At 37.4% G+C, this 20,886-nt stretch overlaps 1 protein-coding gene across 8 annotated transcripts in view; it reads right to left on the bottom strand.

Annotated features, from left to right (window-relative positions):
• The window catches only part of ANO4 (anoctamin 4), a 422,750-nt gene that overhangs the window by 168,082 nt on the left and 233,782 nt on the right, over positions 1-20,886 (bottom strand). For 6 of the 8 annotated variants that reach the window (XM_074271359.1, XM_074271361.1, XM_074271356.1 and 3 more), the window contains one exon: positions 6,888-6,992. The exons of the other annotated variants lie outside the window; for them this stretch is intronic. In XM_074271359.1, the coding sequence (XP_074127460.1) occupies positions 6,888-6,992 (105 nt within the window). The remainder of the gene's footprint in view (positions 1-6,887; positions 6,993-20,886) is intronic. 8 annotated transcript variants of the gene reach the window in all.

Here is a 20,886-nt window from a genome sequence, read left to right as displayed (position 1 = left end):
GTACAGAGAGACAACTCCCGAGAAGGAACTCCTTAATGATGAGACCTGGGGAATGGGCTGCCTCAGAAGTTGGTGTCTTCTTCCTTATTTAAGCAAAGCTTGGAAGATTGACTGTGAGAGATGCTTGATGAGATATGACTTGGACTGCTTGTTCTGAATCTCCTGCAATGGACTTTCTGTGATTCTTGGAAGTTACAAGAACTCTTGATTCCAATTTATGAAGATTCGTTTCTTGTAGAGCTTTAGCTTCTAAGTTACAATATGAAGATTCACATTTTTTTTCTGGGGAGAGTCATCTGGTCAGCGTAGATAGAGTGCTAGACTTGGAGTCAACAAGACCTAAATGAAAATACTAGCTGTTGGCTGTGGGTTTCTGTTTCCTCTGTTTCCTCATTTGTGAAATGGGTATAGTAACAGCATCTATCTCTCACAGTTGTTGAGATGAACAAATAAGATAACACATGTGAAATAGGTTGCCAGCTTTAAAGTGCTCTATAAATAATCCCTATTAGTTGTAGTAGGAAGATAAAGAGGAGAAATAGGTCTGAGGGAGAAAGAAGAACTTGAGAGGAAAAGGAGGAGGAAGCTGTACAACGTGTACTTTCTTGACAATGCAGTATCTCTAATCATTTTTCCTTCTCTTAAGCAAATAAAGGTTTAATAGTTCTACTCTGTCCAAGAGAGCTCTGTTCTGGGAGTCTTAAAATGAGGAAAGTACTTCATTTCTCTTCGGGCTCACTTTAGAATGACTACATGGAGAGAGAAAGCACCTAATCAAGGTGCATCAAGGTACCTAATGCCATGTTCTAGCCTACTTGCTTTTTGTCATACTGAAACAAAGATGTGTTATTTTTTTAAAGACCGCTCTGGTGGGCGGGGAGCAAGAGTGGGAGTCTGGCCAGACCATTTGGGGCAGGAACTCTGAGCCACAGAATCACAGAGTTTTGGAGTTGGAAGAGACCTAGGCAGCCATCTGGACAGGGGTATACTGGAGCCAATTCCTACCAGCTATTGAGAGTTGGCTCAGAAATAATAAGCAAACACCACAAATTGGGGTTTGATATATTGTTTTGCTAATTGTCAGGACTTAGGAAGTGATTCACTTCACTTCCTCGGAAGCCTTAGTTTCTTCATGTGTACAATGAGGTTGAATTAGATGACCTCCAAAGTCCTTTCTAAATCTGTGAATATAGCTATATTTCTATCCTTAAGATCAGACAGATTTCTGGACTGCTGTAGATAACAAGAGATAAGGAAGCTGCTTTATATAACATTTGTAAAGGTATACATGTGCATAAGTTTATATGGGCACACAGGTATGTGCACACACCTATGCATGCATGTATTTTGTACTCATTTATTTGTTAATAAGACTAAAATTAAAAGAACTTCCAGCTTATTTTCCCCCCTTCCCCCCCCTCTGCTTCAGAGAGCTGGTTGTTAACCATTTTTTACCACAGTTCCCCTTCATCCAAACCAACTCATACACAAAAGGAATCTTCATTGTAACAGACACAACAAGTGGTCCTTCCACCTCTTAGTGAAGAACTCCAGGGAGAGTAGAACTCACTTCTAGATAGCTTTAATCTGGATATATTAGTCAAATTAACAGAATAATTTATTTGCTAACAGAATGACTAGTGGTTAAGATACCAGCCTTCAAGTCACAAGACCTACATTCAAATCTCCCCTCAGACTATGTGACCTATGTCAGTGTCTTTACTTTTTTTGGTTGGTTATCTCAGTCTCCTCATCTACCTTACTCAGAGAATAAGAGACAATGGAAAGGAGGAGAAGGGAAAAGGGAAGAGAAAAGGAGAGGGAGAGGGGGAAAGGAGAAAGAAAGAGAGAGAGAGAGACAGACAGAGACAAAAAGAGGGAGAGGGGGAGGGAAATGGCTATATTGGCTTTGGAATCAGAGAGAAGGCAAAGGAATGCATGCTATCTGTAGACTTCTGGGACCTGGGCTGGAATCCTAGGTTTCTCAATTAAATGCTCTTGGTAATGGGAAAGAGGGGGGACAGGAATCTCAGTCACTAAGGCAGTTGCTTCAAATCTCTGGGCCTCAGTTTCCCTTATCTATGAAATGAGAGACTTCTAAGACACCTTCTACTTCTAAATCTTTCCATTTCTGACTTGATTGTCAACTCCCAGATAACATCATCAAATGCATAGATAATGGTGCTGGGGACAGAAGATAAGCTTTGGAATAAGAAAAAAACCCCAACTGAATTTTTTTTTCCCAGAAAATAAAAGGTCCTTAGACTAGTCACTTCTTTTCTTTGAAAGTCTTGTTTCATCATGCGTACATGGAGGTTAGATTAGATAACCTCTAAAGTCCCTTCTAAGCCTGTGAATATAGCTATATTTCTATTCTTAGGATTGGACCTATCTCAGACTTGCTGTAGATAACAAGACAAAATGAAGCTATTTTACCTAATATCTGTATATGTATATGTGTACACAAATGTATACAGGCATATCTATATGTGCATATACCTATATATGCATGTGCATGATGCATGCATGAATTTTGTAGTCATTTATCTGTGTCTATGTTGCTTCCATCTTGTAAATAGGAAGTTCCATGAGGGTAGGGACTGTTTCCTTCTTTATCTTTATATTCTCAATGCCCAGCACAATGATTAGCAAATAGCAGATATTTACCAACTATCTGTGGAATTTAATTGAATTACTAATTTTTTTTTCCTAAATGGGTAAGATATGAGTTATGCCATGATAAAATGGCCATTCCTTTTCTTATCCAATAGACTATGGATAGGAAATATGGCAAATGGTTAAGGAGCAACAACTCGGTAGTTAACACCAGCAACATGTCATTTGAGAAAAAGGGAAATTTTGTCTTGCTTAAAATACAAACCAAGAATAAGAAATATAAATCCTAAATTATTGGCACTATAATATGATGCCATGATTTTGGGGGGGTTTATCCAACATATCATTGGATATGTTGAACACAATTCAACCATGGAAATTGCTTAAAACACTCCAGAGATTTTGATTTCTCTTTTGCTTTGTATAAAAGTCATACATTTCTTTAATGCATTCCAATTCTTTTAAGATAATTTCAGTGATTTACCAATCTTTTCCTATTTCAACAATGAGGAATGTGTATGATGTTGATTAGAGACTATGGCATGGAGTACACAACAGTAACCTTGGTGATCTGGCCAAGGTAATTAATTCCTGAGGGGAGCAATTGGATATTAAACTCAAATGTTTCATTGACTGTATTTCTATTTTTAGGATTGGACAGATCTCTGGGTTGCTGTATCATATCAAATGATATGATGAATCTACATACATATTGAACACATGTATATAAATGTAGATTGAGCATACACATGTGTGCAATATACATAATACAATATATACATGTATGTGTATAACATATATATACATACATGTATATAAATCTATGTATTTAAATGATTGTGTGTATATATATACCTATAGTATTACTACATAACATATACATAATATATATTATATACATATATAATGCATATGTATATAGTATATACATAATTTATATATAATAATACATAGTTTTTATATACAATTGTGTGTATATATACCTGTACATATACACATATGTTTTATGTATACACATATATATTCATATGTATGTGTGTGCAAGTATGTATTTCCAGGAGTAAAAACTACCGATTTAGCTTTTGTCTCATGAGAGTCTAATTAATTATTAATATCTAGTCTAATTAATAAATAACATAATAAATAAATAACACATAAAATAGGTATAAAAAACCCAAACATTTTCTGATAATAAATCATAATTTCCTAATCCCCATATTCAATTACAGTCCCATGTGGTGTTGTACCCACAGTTCACGAAGCTTTGATTCTAGTTCAATGCCTTCCCCCCACCTCCCAGTTTTACTTATGAGGAATCTAAGACACAGTAAAGTTAAATAACTAATCCAGGTTCAAACAATTTATAAAGGTCTGATTCAAGATTTGATTCCATTCCTCTTGGCTTTAAGTCCAGCTTCTAATTCACTTCACCATCTAGATGGCTCATTCATTCTTTCAAAACCAGAGAAACGTAAGAATAGGATGGCATCTGAATAGGTTATTTGCTCTAATCTGTTCATGAGTAGGAATGTTCTCCAAACACCACGTCTGACAGTTGGAGAGGAATCCAACTCGCGTGAAGATCCGGATCTACAGGTAGTAAGAAAACTCACTATGTGGGAGACAGCCCTAATTGTTGGGATGTTTTTTCCACATAATGAGTCAAAATCTGCTTCCCAGTTTTGCCACTGTCATGTCTCTGGAGCCCAATTCAAACATGTCCAAATGTTCTGTTTTGCTTTTTTTTTAAATTATCAAGCATTTGTATTCCCCCAAGGAAAGAAAAAAAGGAAGGAAGGAAAAGAGAAAGGTGGGAGGGAAAGACCATGGGAGGGAGAAAGAAAGAGGAGAGAGGGACAGAGGGTTAGAGGGGAAGAAGGACAGAAGGAGAGAGGGAGGGGGACAGAAGGAGGGAGGGAGGCAAAAGGGGAGTGTTCTGGGGAAATCTTTTAAGCTCCAGCTTCTTAAACTGTGCATCTTGACTCCATGTGGGATCTCATAACAGAAGTGAAGGTCATAAAATTATGATTTATTATCAATAAATGTTAGATTTATATACTTATATGCCCAGACTTATGTAAAAATTTCCCAGTCATAAGGGGATTATAAGTGAACAAAGTTTAAGAAGCCCTCTTGGACTACATCTTTAGAACAGTTGACAATTGATAATTATGGAGAAAAAAGCATACCTAAATAAAACCACAGGTCTAGCTGACCCATGTATCTTCCTACCTACCACACTCCCTCTTTTACACTCACAAACTCATGTCCAATCTACTAGTAAAATAAAACCAAAACCAACCAAACAAAACCCGTTAACTCTCTCTTCCACAGGAACTGCATTGTTCTCATGTATGAAACCTACAGTGGAGAAATATAGAAATGTCTTGACCTCTCTCATCTCAAAGTAACTTAGAAAAATAATGCCTACAATTATGGTTAATTGATGTAAAATGCCCATAATTAATTAAGGTTTCATCCCGCCTCCCCCCCCCCAAGTTTTGCATTTATTTTCCTAAAGGTCTGAAAATGAGTCCTACTTTATAGTGGAAAATTTAAGAAACATATGAACAATAGTTTAATTTACAATAGGTACCATCTTTCAAATTGAACATTATCTTTTAAGTCCCTATAAAGAAGCTGTTTTTCTTCAAACTGCTATTAATTCAAACTGGATTATCTTTTTTTGGGGGGGAAAATTCAATTTCTTATATGAATCAACTCAATATAACAGGACCTCCTGATTGGAACACTAAGGAATAGTTATAATTTGGTGAAAACATACCCTGTCTTCTGAGAACTTTTCCTGTTTATTATGAAATTAACTTTATTCAACAGTATGCCATTAAAAGTTTCATGTGATAGGATTTCATGGGAAGAAACAAGGGAAAAGAAAAACTTGATTCTAGCCCTAACATGATTTTAGGGATGATCTTGGATAAATTGTTTTTATCTTTTTGAGCCTCAATGGTTCCACCTGTAAAATGGAAATAATTATTTCCTAAGGTACAAGGAGATGTTCTGAGGATAAATGGCATGTCATCAATAAATAAATGTTTTAAAAGAAAAATAATATAAACATAGAATGTAGCATCATCACTAAATCTTACCAATTATATTTCCTTTTTTTAAACCTGCCCCTAATTTAGTTCCTCATTAGCACAGAAGTTAAGGAGATGCAATAGAAGGAGGCATTCCATGTCTCTGGATCCCAATATCTTGATCTGCCAAACAGGAAGAGGTGAAATGGTCTAGATGGCTTTAAGGTCCCTTAACTTTAAATTTATGATATTATGATCTTACTTCTCATTACTTTCAATTATATACACAAATGTTAACTGCTGGTGAGTAGGGGTGGTTTTATTCACTGTCTCTTTACTCTAGTATCCGTTCCCAAGCCTGACATACAGGAAACACTGAATAAAGGCTTCAAGTTCTATAAAACTTAATGATCTTTATAATTCTGTAAGTTGCTGAGAAGGTGATGACTTGTGTTAGGAACTCCCAACGCCAATAAAAATCACAGGTCTAGTCAATCTCGGTCTCGCCCCTCTCTCTTCCCCTCTCCCTCTCTTCTCCTCTCCCTCTCTTGGCACCCAGCAAATTTCACTTTAGTATTTGTGTTTGCTGAATGAGTAAGTCCTTGGCACATAATAGCTTCTACATAAATGCTATTTATTATTATTATTAAACAGACAGCTATTGTTAGAATCAAAAAAGTCTGGGTGTAAGTGCTGCCTCTAACACATGTGGGCTGGGTGATTCTGGGCAAGAGCCAATCTCAGGGTCCTTGGCAAATTTCTAAGATGAAAAAAATGTGGAACAGGTAACATTCTATACCAGTCTTAAGAACTTTCTCATTGGGAATTCCCTAGAGTGAAGACATCACATTTTTCCCCTTCCCTCAAAATGAAATAGAACAATGACCCAGGGAGTTCACCCTAGAGATGGCATATATCCTAGTTATTCCACTGCTCAGATATCTGGAGTCCATGTGAAGGGAAGGCTTTATTAAAGTTTTTTCCAACCAACCTTAAAGAAAATCCAGACATGTCAATTGCTTAAGAAATCATTCAATTTCATGAGTAAAATATTATTTCACCAACCATCCTTCTGTTACAATGCAATTATCTTTTGGATTCCCCTCTTTCTTTTGGGGAGTCTGGCCATCAACTTGTGTCTTATCTTTATTTTCAAATTTATCAGTCCATTTCAGCATTTTGCTCTGGATCGTGCTTTAGTAATTAGTTTGGAATGCGAGCAAAACTTACTTTCTTGTATTGCATTAAGAATTTCTGAAAAGTCCACGTCACTCTTTGGGCCGTCAGTCTGCATTGCCATATCCAGTGGGTAACCTTGCAAATCCACCCGGCCTTCTAAAAGAATGAAAAATATGCATGGAGTTTGCACTTTTTCTGCAGAGAGCCCAAGAGAGCATTTGGACTCCAAAGAGAAGAAGCGTCAATTAAAAAAAAAATTTAATTGAACTGTTTCCAATGCAAGGACCCACTCTAAGAAGTGCCTTTCTTTTCTTTCCTTTTTAAATCTACAAGGATATTTTCTCATTTTGAGGCTAAAGGAGAAAACTGTCTTTCTATAATGAAACTGTAGCAATGATTTAATTCCTAGACCACCAACTTTATGAACTTAATTATTGCACTGCTTGATAATTTTCTATGGCAGTGAATACAGCAGGCTGATGTTCATTCAAGGTGTTTATAAAGTGATTATTGGTGCTGAAAAGGCAATCAGCACTTAATTGCTGAACAGCAACTTCTTTGTTTTTAGTTAGTGATTCAATAATCGTAAAAATAAAACAAAACAAAAATCGATTCAAATTGTAGGAGTCACAGAACTTCAGTTAGAAAGAAACTAGCTTGATTTGTACTTTAAAAGCATCTCCTTTTTAACATTCCAGTGATCCTACTGGAACTCCAGTGAATAAGAAATCACTCCCTGAGGCAGACCAGCTAAAAGTGTTAAGATCTTTTTTTTTTTTTTTTTCTCTTCACACTTAGCTTGGAGACAGAATGGCACAGTACATAGGGTGCCAGATGCAAATTCAACAAGAACTGAATTCAAAACTTGCTTTAGATTTTTATGAATTGGGTCATCTTGAGCAAGATACCTAACTCCTCTGTGTCTTAGTTTCTTCATCTGTAAAATCATGAAAATATTGCTTTTATAAGGATCCTTTTAACTTTAAACATATGATCCTAAATTTGTGTTATTAATATTTCCAGCCATTGCTATAAATTCTGCTCTGTGGGATCAGAAGTAACCTGATAATTATTTTACATGTTATAGCATAAACACTCACTTCAATATAATTCAGCATCCAAGTCAGTAAAAGGCTTTTTTTTTTTCTGTATGCTGTTACAAGCCAAGGCATGAAGAAGCATTACCTGCACATGCAAATGGACTTCTCAGTATAAATAATTCCCCAGAGACATAAAGAAAATCTAGAGTCATACAACTGGTTAGTCTTTGGCCTTTGGAGCATCGGGTTGGATTCCAAGGAAAAGGAGGTAGAGACTTTCCTATGTCTATTGATAGCCTCAGGATTCAATAAGAGGATAGACTGGGTTGTTTTTTTTTTTTTTGGGGGGGGGGGGTCTTTGCTCAAGACAAAGGGTAAAAAAAGGGTTTAGGTTAGGCAAAACTACCAATTTTTTAAACTGCATAGAAGCAAATTCCAAACATGGTATCACTGAGGTCAAGAAAGAGAAAACACAATAGTCAGCTCTCTCTCTTCCACCATACGTATCTTTGGTTACTGGAAAACAATCAAGTGTCTCTCCTGGATCTTTCTGGAGAGCTAAGATGGGTCAGGGGAAAGTATATTGACTTTGAATGCTGGGGGATCCAAGTTTTAAAATTACCACCACTTCTTATTACTTGTGTAATGACAAAACTTTTAAACTCTCAGTTTTCTCATCCATAAAATGGGGAAGTTGCACTGGATGGTGTTTGAGGTCTTTTTCTGCTCAAAATGTATTGACCTTAGCTTTAGCCTAAACGTCCAAGGATTTGGGAATATATACATTCAGCTGTTACAGCAAAAAGCTCGTAAGCAAGACCATTTGACTTAATATTAACTTTATACAGGATTATTTTAATATTTAACTATATGAAACAGAAAAGATGGAGGCAGTCTGGTGCTGTCGGGAGAGTGCTGGGCAAATACCACCTTTAATGCTTGCTGGTTGTGTGATTCTGGAGAATTTGCTCCATCTTTTTGTTTCTGAAGCATGTCAGTAAGATTTATCTTTTGAGTCATATAAGGTTAGAGGAATATATGTTGGGGAAAGGAGTTCTCACACCAGGAGTTCCTTATCCTGATGAAATCCCAATTCTTTGATTGTGAAATAGAACATGCCATTCCAATGCCACAGGACTTTGTCCAGATTCCTACCATATGCTTATGGGTCTGGTTTAAAATGAAGATTCAATCTTTTTTTCCCCCCTCTATCAAGTGATTTTTAACACATGAAATAAATAAAAGAAAAAACTCACAGGAAGCAGGCTTGACATTGCAAAAGTACTTCAAGAGCTACTGAAAGTGACAGATGAGGGATTTCTAATGGGTCAGTGACCTAGTATGGCCAAATTCCAAGGCTGAAATAAGAAATATCCGGCAGCAAGAATGAATGGGTGAATGCCCTAACATCTAACATTTTTGCATTTAGCCTCCTTGATATAAAGCCAGCCCTCGTTTGGACTTCCTAATTGGGTGGTCATCACCGAAGCTCGGACTAACAGCTGCTGGCACAGAAAAATCCTGCCTGCCATGCCATGTGAAACTTTGTTTCCATGGAAGTTAAATGACCTTTATGCTTCCCAGTGAAAATTCTTGTGGCAAGAAACTTGGGAAAATTCCTCTCTAATTACTTAAGTTGACTGTATTAAATATGAATAAGCTGAACATGATTTTTGTTTTTAAAAATATTGGTTTTTCAGCATTTGCTCCCCAAAGCACACATCCCCCTTTGACAGGTAAACATATTAGAAATGACAGAAAAGTAGGTTGCTTTCATTAAACAATTATTTGGTGCTTCTCTCTCAGAGTTCCCAGCAACCCAAATTAATAGAATTTGAATTTTCTTTTTAAAGAAAATGAATCAAACTTTTTAAATAAATATATAGGCTCATTATCTAAGCAGAAGAATCATTTTTTAAAAGTTGGCCATAAATGGATATTTAGATTGATTTCAAAACCCACTTATTTGTATAATTCAGTCTATAAATTTGAAAGGTGAGGGTCAGATGATAGTATAAGCTTCAGCTTCAAGACTGATTAAATAATACTAACCCCCTTGTTACTCTGCCAAGTGTTAGAATATAGCAGACTTAAGGGATATCTCCTGGAGTGTCCCAGGGATCTGTCCTTGGTATTATGCTGACCAACGGTTTTTAACCAATAACCTGAATAAAGGCAGAGATGTCATGCTCATCAATTTTGTAAATGACACTAACTTGGGAGGGAGGGTTAACGTACTGGACAGTAAAATCACTTTCCCGAAAGATCTCAGCAGTTGAAGCAATTGACTTAATCTAATCCGATGAAACTTAATTGGGAAAAATGTCAAGGCTTGCCTCTTCTGGTCTCCCCTCCAACCTCCCCGGCCCCCGACTCTCATACTCAGTAACTCCAGAGGCTTCCTGTGACCTCTAGAATCAAGCATTTGATCCTTTGGCATTTAAACTTCTCACAACCTGCCTCCTTCTCCCATCATCGAGTCCTTTCCATTAACTTTATGATCAAACCACATTAGCCTCTTTGCTCTTCCTCCTCACATAGGACTCCATCTCCCATCCCTAACCGCATGACTAAAATGCTTTTTTCCCCTATCTCTGCCATTTAGCTTAGTTGGTTTTCCTTAAATTAAAAAAAAATCTTTCTGAAAGAGACTTTTCCAAGTCCATATTCTTGCCCTCCACTCCACCAGTACCTTTCCATTGAGATTCCATATACTTTATAAATCCTGTGCGTACCTGTGTTGGGAGATAAGCTCCTTGAGGAAAGAGATTGCTTTTTCCTATTTTTTGTATCCCAGAAACCAGCACCGGACTTGGTATATAATAAGAAATTAATAAATAATATAGTAAGCTAATGAATTAATTAATAAGGCAAAATATATAACAAGCAATTAATAAATTAACTCGACAAATTCATAAGCACAAGAGGATGGGGTAGATCGGAAGGCAATTACTGTGGGAAAAGTTTTTGGTGTGTTCATAAAATGTCAAGCTCAATACACATCAAGAGCATAACATACTGGTACAAAAGTTAACTTACTTTGCGGCTGTTTTTGCATAGTGCTTGAATCATAGAGGATGACTCTTACTCTACTCTGACTGGATCAGACCGTCTATGGAAAATTGTGTTCAATTTTGGCATTACATTTTAAGAGGGAAATTGGCAAATTAGATGGAATAAGTCCACTGACTGGAAATTGGTATAAGTGAAAGAAACTCAAGACAAAGTAATATGAAGAAAGCTTGGTGGAACCTAATTCATTTAACCTGGAAAAAAGGAGATTTGTGAGAAAGGGAACAATTTTAAATATCTGAAGGGCTAGCAATTGGAAAGAGATTAGACTTATTTTGCATGGCCCTAGAAGAAGAAATTGAGAACAGTGAGTGTAGGCAGATTTTAGCTTAATAAAAGGAAAACTTTAACAATTAGAGCTGTCTGAAAAAGGGAATGGTCTTATATGTAAGATAGTGAGCTCTCATTCCCTGGGGATTACAAACATTTGTAGCTTCTGTCTCTTTGAACTCTGTTGTTCAGTCATTTCAGTTGCGTATGATTTTTCGTGACCTCATTTGGGTTTTTTTTGGCAGAGATATAGAAAAGATTTGCCATTTTTTTTCTCCAGCTCCTTTTGGAGATGAAAAACTGAGGTAAATATGGTTAACTGATTTGCCTAGGGTCACATAGCCAGTAAGTGTCTGAAGCTGGATTAGAACTCATGAAGAAAAGGCTTTTTGAGTCCAAGATTTTATTGTGCCGCTTAGTATTCACTTCGAACTTTAACAAATCTTTATTAATGGTAATGCCATTTACCATTCCCCTCTGTTGATTATTTCCAATTTCTCTTATTTGTTTATATGTCTTACTTGTACAGGGTTGTCTGCATGTGGTCTCTCAAAAAGTCTTGACCTCCTTGAGAGCCAGTACTGTTTTGTGCCTTTCTTGGTATCCCCAGCTCTTTGCACATAACAGATGCTTAATAAATACTTGTTGAATAGTTATTAAATCTTAACACCAAAACTCAAGTTGCCAGAAAGTTTCACAGCTTGGGCTGTGCTCAAGGGCTCCCGCAAGAGACTAGTCCTATCAGCAAGCCCTAATTGAGTGCACAGCAGGTATAGAGCAAGTATTCATGGAGGAAGGAGAGCTCAGGGAGAAATGAGGAAGAAATTCAAGAGCGCTTCTCCAATTTTGCAAGACTTCCCAGAGGAGAAATTTCAAGAGGTTGCATGGCCTTTATAAGAGTGGGGCACTTCTTCCCCAATGATCACCTCCAGGATTTAAGACCTGACAAAGTAAATAACTGAAAACACACACACATACACACACATCACTAGGATTTCTATGTAATTTGCAAAAAATATGTCTCTGCATGTTAATTCCAATAATGACTATTAAACCATTTGAGCATGATCCACTCCATTCCTTCTTCCCAAATGGTGCTTGCAGTTCCCACATTTATTAAGTGACAAAATCTAACATAACCTGTGAGATTGATCTTTCTCAAATGGGAATGTCAAAGGCTTTCACACAAAATTTAATTAATTGCTAAGTGAAACCAGCTGCAAAGTAAGCTAAACGTAAAGAAATGAAACATTGAGGTTGCACCTGATGAATAATCACTAGTGACTAATATGCAATTAAAGATGGCACCAGGGGAAGATGAAATTTCTGAACATGTGCTCAGGCTACCAGCAGATGTCTGGCTGCTACACTAGTACTAAAACAACTTTTTGCCAATTCTTCCCCCTCCATGTCCACCTAACACATGGAGAATGTATGATACCGCTAAAGTTCAATGCCTACTTGGGACAGATACAATTTAGTTCCATTTAATTTCATTGCATCTGGATATAAAATGCCTCCCAGTACACAGAAAGTACTCTATTTCAATGCCATGGGCCACCTGTTGTATGTAGACAAAAATGAACAGTAGGATATACACAGTAGGATATAGCAAAAGAGCTGGGATCATTAAACGCCTTTGTGGGATTCTTATAGCCCTCCACTTGGGGTTGAAAAGAAACTCAGAAATCATTTAGTCCAATCCCTCACATACTGCAGATGGGGAAACTGAGGAAAGGTAACTTGTCCATGGTTACAAAAGTTTTAAAAGTCAGACAGGATCAGAAGTCAGGTCATCTTGCTATAAATCTAGCACTGTTTCCACAACACTTGAGAATTCAACTCAATAAGCATTTGCTGGGGGGCGGAGCCAAGATGGCGGAGAAGAAACACACTACTCAGTGAACGTCCTCACTCCCTCACAACCAATTAGATAAATTAAGTCTCAAAATTAGCTCAGGACTGATAGATACCACAAGGACTGGAAGCACGACTTACCAGCTGAAGAGAATCTGGAGTTTCAACAGGAAAGGTCAGTTCTCAGGGGAGGAATAAGAAAGACCAGCACAGACGGTGGGGTAGGGGCACGCTGCGCCCATTGCGCTGGGAGGGGCTCTGGGACCAGAGAAGCCACTGAGGTAAAGGAATCTGGCACAGGCTGTTAGCTCTTCTCTGCTAATTATTTAGCAGTTCAGAAGAGAAAGCCAAAATATTTTAAAACTCAGATTAGATTTCCCCCCCCCCCCACCCTGGGGGTGACTCGGCAGATTCGGCACCAGGGGGTGTGGCCTCAGCTCCCTCCTGAGAATAGTTAAGAGACTGACAAGTGGGTGGATACGGCCCAAGGCAACACACACGGCCTAGCTTAGCTGGAGGGAGTGGAACTCAGCTCCAGGAAGTCCCAGAGAAGCGGAACCTTTGAACTAGGGACCGTGGTTTCTGGCAGACACTTCCAGTTTGAGCGCAGGGGCTTCTCACGTCACCTGCTGCAGACATCCACTCCCCACCCGGACACATAGGCTGAGCTTCTTGCTGTCTTCACTATTCTACGCCCTCAAAGCACAGCAGTGCTAATCACCTCTGAGGCACCTCCAGGGAGGGGGTGGGGAACTCTCTCCCAGAGCTCTCTCTTAGCTCGGGCGCAGGGGCCGCTGCATCCATCCGGTCTGGGAGGAAGCTGGTAAAGAAGTAAATAATTTCCTACCCCAGGGACAGACCCCAAAACATTTTTTAAGTATGAGCAAAAAAGCTAGAAAAACTATAGATTCCTTCTATACAGAGAAAGAGCGGGTACCCAACCCTGAGGAAGTTAACAGCAAAGATTCAGAAGATAACAACCTAAAGGGGAACGATTCCTGCCCCCATCACATAACTCTCTCCTAGAAGAAGCTCTTAAGAAATTGAGGGAGATCGAAGAAAAATGGGGCAAGGAAAGGGAAGTTATGATAGAGAATAACAACGTCCTGAAATTGGAGTTGGAAAAAATAAAGAATTCACAGGAGATGCAGGGAAACAAAATTAGTGAATTAGAAAAGGTTAAAAAAACACAGGAAAGTAGGATTTCTGAATTGGAAAAGATAAAAAAGTCTCAAGAAAATAGAATTTCTGAATTGGAAAAAGAAAATAATTCTCAAAAAAAAAAATTAGGGAAATGGAAAAAAATTCAATAGAGCAAAATAATTCATTTAAAAACGAAATTGGGCATTTACAAAAAGAACTAAAAACTGTGAAAGAAGAAAATAACTCCTTAAAAGTCAGGATGGAACAAATAGAAATGAATGATTCACAGAGAACCCAAGAATCAGTCAAACAAAACAAAAAAAAATGAGAAGCTGGAGAACAACGTCAAATACTTACTGGGAAAATCTATAGACCTGGAAAATAGATCTAGGAGAGATAATCTGCGGATTATTGGACTTCCAGAAAACTATGACCAAAAAAAGAGCCTAGATTCTATTTTACAGGAAATTATCAAAGAGAACTGTCCAGAGATAATAGAAACAGAAGGGAAAGTAGATGTGGAAAGAATTCATCGAACTCCTTCTGAAATAGACCCTAAAAAAAGAACACCACGGAATATTGTGGCTAAGCTGCAGAATTACCACACAAAGGAGAAAATCCTGCAAGCAGCTAGAAAAAAACAATTTAAATACCAAGGTGCCACAATAAGGGTCACCCAAGATCTGGCTGCCTCCACATTAAAAGATAGAAGGGCCTGGAAACTGATATTCCGTAAGGCAAAAGATCAAGGACTGCAACCAAGAATGAACTACCCAGCTAAGTTTAGCATCTTTTTCCACGGAAGAAGATGGTCATTCAATGAAACAGAGGAATTCTATATGTTTCTAAGAAAAAAACCAGACTTAAACAAAAAATTTGATCTACATCCACAAGACTGAAGAGAAACAGAAAAAGGTACACAGAACCCTTGAGAACTGTAACTCTGTTGTGGGTATATAAAAAATACTCAAGGATAATTTGATTTTACTGATATAAAAGAAAAAAAGGGGGGTGTAGTAAAGGGAAGGAGGTCGGTTCAGAAAAAGGGGAAGGAGTGATAAAAAGAGGGAAACTACATCCCAGGAAGAGACATAGAAAATACACCATATCTGAGGGAACTTAGTGAGGGGGAGAATCATTGTGTGAATCTTACTCTCATCAGAAGAGGCTCAAAGAGTAAATAATTAACATATTTGTTTTTCAGAGAATTTTCTCTCACCTCATTAAAAGGGGGGAGAGGAAAAGGGAAAAGGAAAAGGGGAATAAGTGAAGGGACTTGGAGGGAGGGGGGAGGGATCCTAAAAAAAAAAAAAAAAAAAAAAAAAAAGAGGAGGGTTGCGCGTCACAAGGGGGGTCTGTAAATTAAATATCGGGGAGGGGGATCAGGGGGGTCAAGGGAAAAAAGCATAATCTGGGGATAATACGATGGCAGGAAATACAGAATTAGTAATTTTAACTGTAAATGTAAATGGGATGAACGATCCATCAAACGGAGACGGATAGTAGATTGGATCAAAAAGCAGAACCCTACAATATGTTGCCTACAGGAAACACACTTAAAGCAGGGAGATACATACAGAGTAAAGGTAAAAGGTTGGAACAGAGCCTATTATGCTTCAGGTAAAGCCAAAAAAGCAGGGGTAGCTATCCTTATCTCAGATCAAGCAAAAGCAGAAGTAGATCTCGTTAAAAAAGATAAGGAAGGAAACTATATCCTGCTGAAAGGTAGCATAAATAATGAAGCCATATCAATACTAAACATATATGCACCAAGTGGTATAGCATCTAACTTTCTAAAGGAAAAGTTAAGAGAACTGCAAGAAGAAATAGACAGTAAAACTATAATAGTGGGAGATCTCAACCTTGCACTCTCAGATTTAGACAAATCAAACCACAAAACAAACAAGAAAGAAATTAAAAAAGTAAATAGAACATTAGAAAAACTAGGTATGATAGACCTTTGGAGAAAACTGAATGGCAATAGGAAGGAATATACTTTCTTCTCAGCAGTTCATGGATCCTATACAAAAATTGACCATATACTAGGACATAAAGATCTCAAAATTAAATGTAGGAAGGCAGAAATAATAAATGCCTTCTTCTCAGATCACAATGCAATAAAAGCTACATTCAGTAAAAAGTTAGGGGTAAATAGACCAAAAAGTAATTGGAAACTGAATAATCTCATCTTAAAGAATGACTGGGTGACAGGAATTATATGAGAAAAATTACAAAACACTTGCCACAAAAATAAAATCAGATTTAAATAATTGGAAAGACATTCAGTGCTCTTGGATAGGCCGAGCGAATATAATAAAGATGACAATACTCCCCAAACTAATCTATTTATTTAGTGCTATACCAATCAGACTCCCAAGAAACTATTTTAATGACCTAGAAAAAATAACAACAAAATTCATATGGAAGAATAAAAGGTCAAGAATTGCAAGGGAACTAATGAAAAAAAACTCAGAGGAAGGTGGTCTAAGTGTACCTGATCTAAAGCTATATTATATAGCAGCAGTCACCAAAACCATTTGGTATTGGCTACGAAATAGACCGGTAGATCAGTGGAACAGATTAGATACAAAGGACAAAAAAGGGTACATCTATAGCAATCTAATCTTTGACAAACCCAAAGATTCCAACATTAGGGATAAAAATTCATTATTCGGAAAAAACTGTTGGGAAAACTGGAAATTAGTATGGCAGAAATTAGATATGGATCCACACTTAACACCATATACCAAGATAAGATCAAAATGGGTCCATGATTTAGGCATAAAGAGGGAGATAATAAATAGATTAGAGGAACAGAGGATAATCTACCTCTCAGACTTGTGGAGGAGGAAGGAATTTATGACCAGAGGAGAACTAGAGATCATTATTGATCACAAAATAGAAGATTTTGATTACATCAAACTAAAAAGTTTCTGTACAAATAATACTAATGCAAACAAGATTAGAAGGGAAGTAACAAATTGGGAAAATATTTTTAAAAACAAAGGTTCTGACAAAGGTCTCATTTCCAAAATATATAGAGAACTGACCATAATTTATAAGAAACCAAACCATTCTCCAATTGATAAATGGTCAAAGGATATGAACAGACAATTCTCAGAGGAAGAAATTGAAACTATATCCACTCACATGAAAGAGTGTTCCAAATCACTACTGATCAGAGAAATGCAAATTAAGACCACTCTGAGATACCACTACACACCTGTCAGATTGGCTAAGATGACAGGAACAAATAATGACAAATGTTGGAGGGGATGTGGGGAAATTGGGACACTAATACATTGCTGGTGGAGTTGTGAAAGAATCCAGCCATTCTGGAGAGCAATCTGGAATTATGCCCAAAAAGTTATCAAACTGTGCATACCCTTTGACCCAGCAGCGCTACTACTGGGATTATATCCCAAAGAAATACTAAAGAGCGGAAAGAGACATATATGTGCCAAAATGTTTGTGGCAGCTCTTTTTGTTGTAGCTAGAAACTGGAAGATGAATGGATGTCCATCAGTTGGAGAATGGTTGGGTAAATTGTGGTATATGAAAGTTATGGAATATTATTGCTCAGTAAGAAATGACCAGCAGGAGGAATACAGAGAGGGTTGGAGAGACTTAAATCAACTGATGCTGAGTGAAATGAGCAGAACCAGAAGATCACTGTATACTTCAACAACAATACTGTATGAGAATGTATTCTGATGGAAGTGGAAATCTTCAACATAAAGAAGATCCAACTCACTTCCAGTTGATCAATGATGGACAGAGGTAGATACACCCAGAGAAGAAACACTGGGAGGGGAATGTAAATTGTTAGCACTAATATCTGTCTGCCCAGGTTGCATGTACCTTCGGATTCTAATGTTTATTGTGCAACAAGAAAATGATATTCACACACATGTATTGTACTTAGACTATATTGTAACACATGTAAAATGTATGGTATTGCCTGTCGTCGGGGGGAGGGAATAGAGGGAGGGGGGGTAATTTGGAAAAATGAATACAAGGGATAATATTATAAAATATATATATATATATATAATAAAAAAAATTTAAAAAAAAAATGAAAGAAAGTAAAAAAAAAAAAATAAGCATTTGCTAAAAATCTATATGTCTTGTCTAATAACCACGGAGTTCAGAAAAGGCTGATACTTCAGATAGCACTTGTGAATTTTGATGGATGATGGGGATTCTAAGTTATAAATGAAAAGAGTGTACATTCCAAATATATGCACATATATGAATGGAGGTGGGTCATGGTATTATCCCGTTTATAGAAAAATGCCAGTAGACCAATTTGACCATAATAGAAAAGACACAAAGAGAGGAAGTAGTATGAAATGAGAGAGGAAAAGGAGTTTCAATGTCAAGCCAAGGATGCTTATCCCAGAAGGATGAGGGAGTCACTGGTGAACTTTAGGAATGTCAACTTGGCAGCCCAAGCTCTAGTCAACTGAACTGATCCCAAAATATCTACATCTAGCCTGTCTTCCAAAACCCTGAATACCTGTAACCCACCTGTTCTTTTCACAGCACCCTCACAAATCCTGGTAGTCTCTCTCCCTGACAAATCCTATCTACCTTCCCCCCCCCCCCATTTCCCTTCTCTTAAGCCTCCGCTTCCTGCACAGTATCTCCCAATATCCTCCAACTATGGAAATTCTGGATGACCATTATTATAGCCTCACCAAGAGTAGTCAATCTCCCGGAAACCTTTCAGAGAGAACATTCTACTTGACCACTTATTTAGCACAGGGCCTGCCACTATGATGCTTGACACATGGAGAACATTGGGGGGGAGGGATACAGAATATTATCTGAATGAGAAAATGAAGGAACAGAGAGAGCAAGAAACCTACTCAAAGCAACCTCTGAGCCTATTGAAATATGGTCTTCCTCTCCTCTGTAGACACAAAAATTACACTCACTGTGTAGTAAATAGGCTTCCAATCTGAATCTCAGAATTACTATATATTCATTTTGGCTTTGTATAATATGTTCCTATAACACCATGTAAATTCCTTGAAAGTAATGATCCTGTCATTCATTGTATCTGTATTACCAGGGCCTAGTATCTGGTATAATAGATGCTTAATGTGTATGTGTTGAATAATTAGTCAATAATGCTTATCAATTAACTGTATGAGGTTTTCAGATAGGACTGAAAAGATGGTGCTTCTCTTGGCAGAAGTAGGAAAATTAGAAGGATGAGTGTAGGAAGGAAGATGATGAGTCCTGTTCACCCAAAGTCTACTCTTCTCCATTTTGAATATCTCCAATTACTGCATATGGCATGATCATCAGGTTTACACTATTCTAGTCCTTAGAACTGTAGAGTTGGGGGCAGCTAGATTGCACAGTGCATGAAGAACTGGCTCTGAATTCAAGAGGACCTGAATTCAAATGTGGCTTCAGATACTTACTAGCTGTGTGATCCCGGGCAAGTTACTTAATCCTTATTACCTCATCCCCCCAAAAAAATTAGAATTGTAGAGTTAAGAGTTGGAAGCAACTTTAGAAATGACCTGGTCCCACTCCTTCCTTTAACAGAAGAGGAAGGAGATACAGAAAAATGAAGTGAACAGATCAATAACACATAGATAAAGTTAGCAGTTCATAAATACAGAACTAGAAGGAACCTCATGGGTCATCTAGCCCAAGCTTACCAATTTTACAAATTGGAAAAACTGAGGTACAGGGGATAAAGTGACCTGTCCAAGCTCATCAGCTATGAAACAGTAGAGATCAAATTTGAAAAGCAGAGTCTCCAACTCTGGATGGGATGATCTTTTTTTTTCTGTGCTATGCAGCAGATAGTTGTTTTAAAAAGCTAAAATCTGTTAAATAGCTTTAATTGTGTAAATATCTAAAAGTCTGGTTTCCCCCCCAAAGTCAAAACATATATAAATAAATAAAGATCTTTGATGTCTCAAGCCAATGGCAACATTAAAAATAAGTAAAATGTTAAGAAAGAAGATTAAACATCAATGAAGTCAAGGCAGATTTGAGGAAAATAAAATTTATTTGAAATAAAATCATAATTTAGAAAAAGTTAGAAACCTTTACCCTAAACCTTCTACCCTTCCCCCAACATTGGCATAAACTTTTAAATTCATTAGCGTAGGGAACTCCCAGTGTGCTCCACTGAGGCTTATTAATGACTCATCTAAAATTTGTCATCTTTTTTGTTGTTGTTCAGTCATTTTAATTGTCCTTCACTCTTTGTGATCCTATTTTGGGGTTTCCTTGGCAGAGATGTTACAATGGTTTTCCATTCCTTTCTCTGGCTCCTTTTACAAATGAGGAAACTGAGGTAAATAAGGGGTATGTGACATATTCAGGATCAACTAGTGAACTAGAAAGACCTGGGTTCAATCTACTGGCTGGGTGATTCTGGGCAAGGTACCTAAAATGTCAGTTTCTCCAAATCATAATATTCTTTATTGAAAGACTTAGATTGGTCAACTTGCCATCTCTTCTTTTGCATGTAAGAGCTTCTTCTGCCTGTCTCCATCATTAACTTCCTTTAGAGTCCTAATAAAGGTTTTCCATTCCTCACACACCAGCCTTCATCTCCCACTTCCATCCCTTTGTATTGGCTGTTCCCCATAACTGGGATGTCTTCTCTCTTCATGTCTGTTTCTTAGAACCCTCAG

Source organism: Sminthopsis crassicaudata, chromosome 5, assembly GCF_048593235.1.
Source record: "Sminthopsis crassicaudata isolate SCR6 chromosome 5, ASM4859323v1, whole genome shotgun sequence".
Classification (NCBI taxonomy): domain Eukaryota; kingdom Metazoa; phylum Chordata; class Mammalia; order Dasyuromorphia; family Dasyuridae; genus Sminthopsis; species Sminthopsis crassicaudata.
Note: the sequence above shows the minus strand (reverse complement) of the source record. Positions and strands in the feature narration are given on the sequence as shown.